The 4,414-nt window shown below is 39.2% G+C and overlaps 1 protein-coding gene across 4 annotated transcripts in view; it reads left to right on the top strand.

Moving 5' to 3' along the window:
• Window positions 1–4,026, top strand: part of LOC106875518 (uncharacterized protein RP688) — a 19,833-nt gene extending 15,807 nt beyond the window's left edge. For 2 of the 4 annotated variants that reach the window (XM_014923703.2, XM_014923702.2), the window contains exons 3-4: window positions 73–146; window positions 2,921–4,026. In XM_014923703.2, coding sequence (XP_014779189.1) covers window positions 132–146; window positions 2,921–3,757 — 852 coding nt within the window. In that variant the 5' untranslated portion in view covers window positions 73–131 and the 3' untranslated portion in view covers window positions 3,758–4,026. The remainder of the gene's footprint in view (window positions 1–72; window positions 147–2,920) is intronic. The other 2 variants (XM_014923705.2, XM_014923704.2) reach the window with 1 other exon arrangement.
• The last annotated feature ends 388 nt before the right edge of the window (window positions 4,027–4,414 follow it).

Below are 4,414 nucleotides of genomic sequence, written 5' to 3'. Positions count from 1 at the left end.
ATTCTCTGGTAATCATGTGAAACCCTGACCAATTCAAATATTTGACTCCTATCAAATTCTTAATCTTTTCAGAGGAAAAGTCTGTATTTTTGGACTGGAAAGAACCCTACCCCTGAATTTCTCTCTGTGTCATGCTGCTAGTGAAAGTAAGGATTTGCATGTTTGTCCTGTATTTGTGCATGTATTGAGTGCACCCTTCAAATAAAAATTGAGGGGAGAATACAAAGCTCTTGTAGAGTTGCATCATTATTGTCACCTGTAAACATATATCAGAGTCTGTTCTTGTGTCTTTTTTGATGAGTTCTAGTGTAAAACCATCTCTGAGGTTGCATCTTAACAAACCTGTCCACTGCAAACTAGTAGAACATGGTTTGACTTCAACGTGTGCAGCTAATTGATTCAAACCCTGAGGTGACAGGTATAGAAGCCCATGCAGGAGACAGATTTTGAAATGGGATCTGGCCTCTGGTATTCCAAAGTGATATTCATCTTTACCCACGAAGGCAATGACCAACACCTTTGGCATTATGTCGTGCTTGAGAAGAAAACCCATCAAGCTGAGCAAAATTGCAGTTGTTGCAGATACCAGTGTCACACAAATTGGCACCTGTGCCGGTAACATGTAAATGCACCCCGGTGTCACGCAAATGGCACTTGTGCCTGTGGCATGTAAAAGCACCCATTAGTCTCGGAGTGGTTGGCGTTAGGAAGGGCATCCAGCCATAGAAAACCGTGCCAAAGCAGACTGGGGTCTGGTGCAGCCTTCCAGTGTGCCAACCCAGTCAAACTGTCCAATCCATGCCAGCACGGACAATGGACATTAAATGATGATGAGGATAATGATGTAGAAGAGGAATTTGGATTGCATCATAGGCTCTTTGTCTCGTATTTTTTACAGCGTTATCTTTGCACCTGAGCATGATGTTGTTTTTGTCACGTGCCTCTCCAATTCTGATGACATCAGGTGCATTGAAAAAGCATCCATATTCTGCTGAGACCCTCTAGTTTTCATCATCATCATCGTCATTTACTGTCCGCTTTCCATGCTGGCATGGGTTAGATGGTTTGACTGAGGGCTAGTGAACCAGAAGGCTGCACCAGGCTCCAATCCGATCTGGCAAAGTTTCTACAGCTGGATGCCCTTCCTAGCACCAACTACTCCGAGAGTGTAGTGGGTGCATTTTTTTACATGCCACCAGCACAGGGGCCAGAGGAGGCTGGCATCAACCACAATCGGATGGTACGTGCCACCAGCACGCTCAACAACAATCTGAAACTACAATGGGCTCAGATGCTTACACTTTTGGAACTTCTAATATAACTGTTCTTTGAATGGACCATTCCTTTCTATCTCTTCCATTCTGTCTTATTCTTTCTTTCCATTTTCTCTTTCATTTTTGCTTTCAAATTACCATAGTTTATGGCATGGAACAACACACTTTTTCTCTCCCATAAGGTCCTGTCAAAAGCAACCATCCTTACACTTCCTAGTTGGATGACCCACTGAAACTAATGGATTTATATCCATCCTTAATGTTGTTGGTCTACCATTAAGTTTCCTGCCAGTTGGCTCAACTTGAAGAATCTCTCTTGCAATTCTTGCGACATTCTAATTATGTGTCTGTAGTACCAGAGTTGTGACCTCTTGATGCAGAGAAGTAGGGGCTCGACTGGGACTCCCTGACCTCTGTACCTGGTTGAGTAACATTACTACAGAGATCCTGTGGCATGGGTGGGGGCTCTGGCATTTATTTCTACAATTACAGAGATTATTCACTTAATTAGATAAAAAAAAACGGTTACCACTTTCAGTTGGGTTAAGATGAATATTAGATCCAGGTGAGTTGATGCTATTATTCAATCTAGGTGTTCTAAGAAAAGAGGATAGACTCTACAATTTCCTGTTGAATCTAGCTATGCACTGAGCAACATTAGGTGATGTGAAATAGGCTAGTTTAACCGATTGCTTATTAAATATCTTCCTATATGGGATAGATGGTGGTAAATGTTTATCCAAGGCTTTAAAAAAATTCTGCAACTCTATTAGTTGCTAAATTTAATCTGAATGGTGTATTAAACCAGATTACAGATCTCTTACATAAGAGACTAGGTTTTAAACTTACACTTATTTCTCAATGATCTCTTGTAAATACAGTTCCACACCTCTTTGTTTTTAACATCAATCAGAGAAATTAGGCTGTTAATCTCTCCCTACACACTTCTCAATAATCTCTTTAGATGTTGCCTTACAATCACTGCAACAGCTATTTTGTTTAATTAAGTTTTCTGAATTAAATACATTATAATCACCCAGCTTTATTACATTAAATCTAAATTGTTTGGTAGTTTGTGCGTATGTTTTCTTAGATATGGTTGTCGCTAACAATAAAAACCCACTTGAAGAAATTGCAGGTACCGCTGTGTGGTAAGAAGTTTGTTTCTGAACCACATGGTTCTTGGTTCAATCCTACTGCATGGCACTTTGGGCAAGTGTCTTCTACTAGAGCTTTGAGCTAACCAAAGCCTTGTGAGAGAATTTGATATATGAAAACTGAGAGAAGCGTGTCGTATATACATGTGTGTGTGTCTGTGTTTGTCCCCCACCACTGCTTGACAATTGGTGTGGTTATGTAACTTAGCAGTTAGACAAAAGGAGCAATAAAGTATCAGGTTTAAAAGGATATAAATACTGGAACCGATACATTTGACTTGAATTCTTCAAGGTGATGCCCCAGCATGGCCACAGTCGCATGATGAATTAAATACACAGATTTTGAAAACAGAGATGATATTTCAATTAAAAATGATAAATTTAATAGCAAATAAGATTGTTAATTAAGATAGCAATTACCCTAATGTTTATAAGTTATGTTGATATTTATTACCTGTTCTGATCTGTTGTCCTTTTCGTTTTTTCCAGACAAGAACAATTGTGATGACGGTGTGGCGTACTGGTCTAACACCCCGAAACATTTACAAGATTCTCCTTTTTTTTTTAATCTTCTCTACCATGCTTTATATGATGTACTTCTACCATGTGAGTTTTGCACACAAGCAGTACTATGCTCGGATAACGGTACCGGAGCGGCGCTTGTTGCTAAACACACTGCAAGAATTCATGAAGTCAATGGATGCAGCAAACTTGTCCTATTTCCTATACAGTGGTAGCCTGTTGGGTACGTATCGCCATCATGGTCTCATACCCTGGGACGATGATATTGATATCATGATGAACAGTTCAGAGAAAGAGGTAATAAAGAAAGCTCTAAGAAAGAGTTCACCATTGTATGAGTTGGACATTCCTGAAACTGGACATTGGAAATTCTATTATACCAAAATGAACAACTTGTTAAATTATCACCACCGATGGCCTTTTCTTGACATGTTTTTCTTCCTCGAAAACAAGACTCATATCTGGGATGAGGTTCCAAGCTCTGCAAAGACTTTCACATTTCTTAAAAAGAAGCTCTTTCCATTGCGAAAGCGTCCATTCAACCATTTAATGGTGAATGCTCCATGTAATATTGAATTTTGCATGAATGGTTATGACCCAGAAGAATGTGTGGCCAGCAGTTACTCACATAAGAATGAGAAACCACTGCCTTTTTTTAAATGGGTGAAAGTACCATGTAAAGATCTCCTAACACGTTATGCATTTGTGCAACGCAAACAACTGAAGGATGGTTCTTGGAACGAGACTTTGGTATTGAATAACACAAAAGTAATTCACAGCATTATCACAGAAAAATATTGCTGAGTATGGGGAAAAAATTGTAAAACATTGCCCAGATGTCAATCAAAAAAGTGGAAGGCATTATTTGGGAGTTGTTTGGGATGCAACAATTGTCTATGTGAGTGATGTGGATGTACGAAAATGATTTTGTAGTGGAAGGTGTGTAAATAAGTTGCTTCCATTGCCAATTATCACAACTTCCATCTTCTGGAATGTGGAACAAACAAATGTAACGGTGCTAATGATAACTTATTTTGTTTATGTATTTCTGAAAAAAAAATTGTTAAAAATTTTGAGTGTTTTTCTTGTTTCCTTTTTGTGAGAGGTTTGTCAGAACAACCAGCATTGGTTGCAGTTTCAGTGTTGAGTCTGTGGGTACAAGTTAATGGCTTTGGAATCAAGGTGGAGGAATTTTCACATTGGCTCAGATTGGGATGTGACACTTGTCTATGCGAGTGATGTGGATGCAGAAATGTGATTCTTGTAATGGAAGGTGAGTAGATACATGAATGCGTTTGTGGCTGGAAAATGTGCCAAAGCCTGTTGTGTGTATGTGAAGGCATGTGGATTAGTCAATAGAATATGGAGCTCCTGATCTTAGGATGATGGTTTCAATTCCCAGTCTGGCTGGTATATTGTGTTTTTAAGCAAAACATTTACTAGTTTTCAGTCAAACCGGTC

This window comes from Octopus bimaculoides, chromosome 3 (assembly GCF_001194135.2).
Source record: "Octopus bimaculoides isolate UCB-OBI-ISO-001 chromosome 3, ASM119413v2, whole genome shotgun sequence".
Taxonomy (NCBI): domain Eukaryota; kingdom Metazoa; phylum Mollusca; class Cephalopoda; order Octopoda; family Octopodidae; genus Octopus; species Octopus bimaculoides.
Note: the sequence above shows the minus strand (reverse complement) of the source record. Positions and strands in the feature narration are given on the sequence as shown.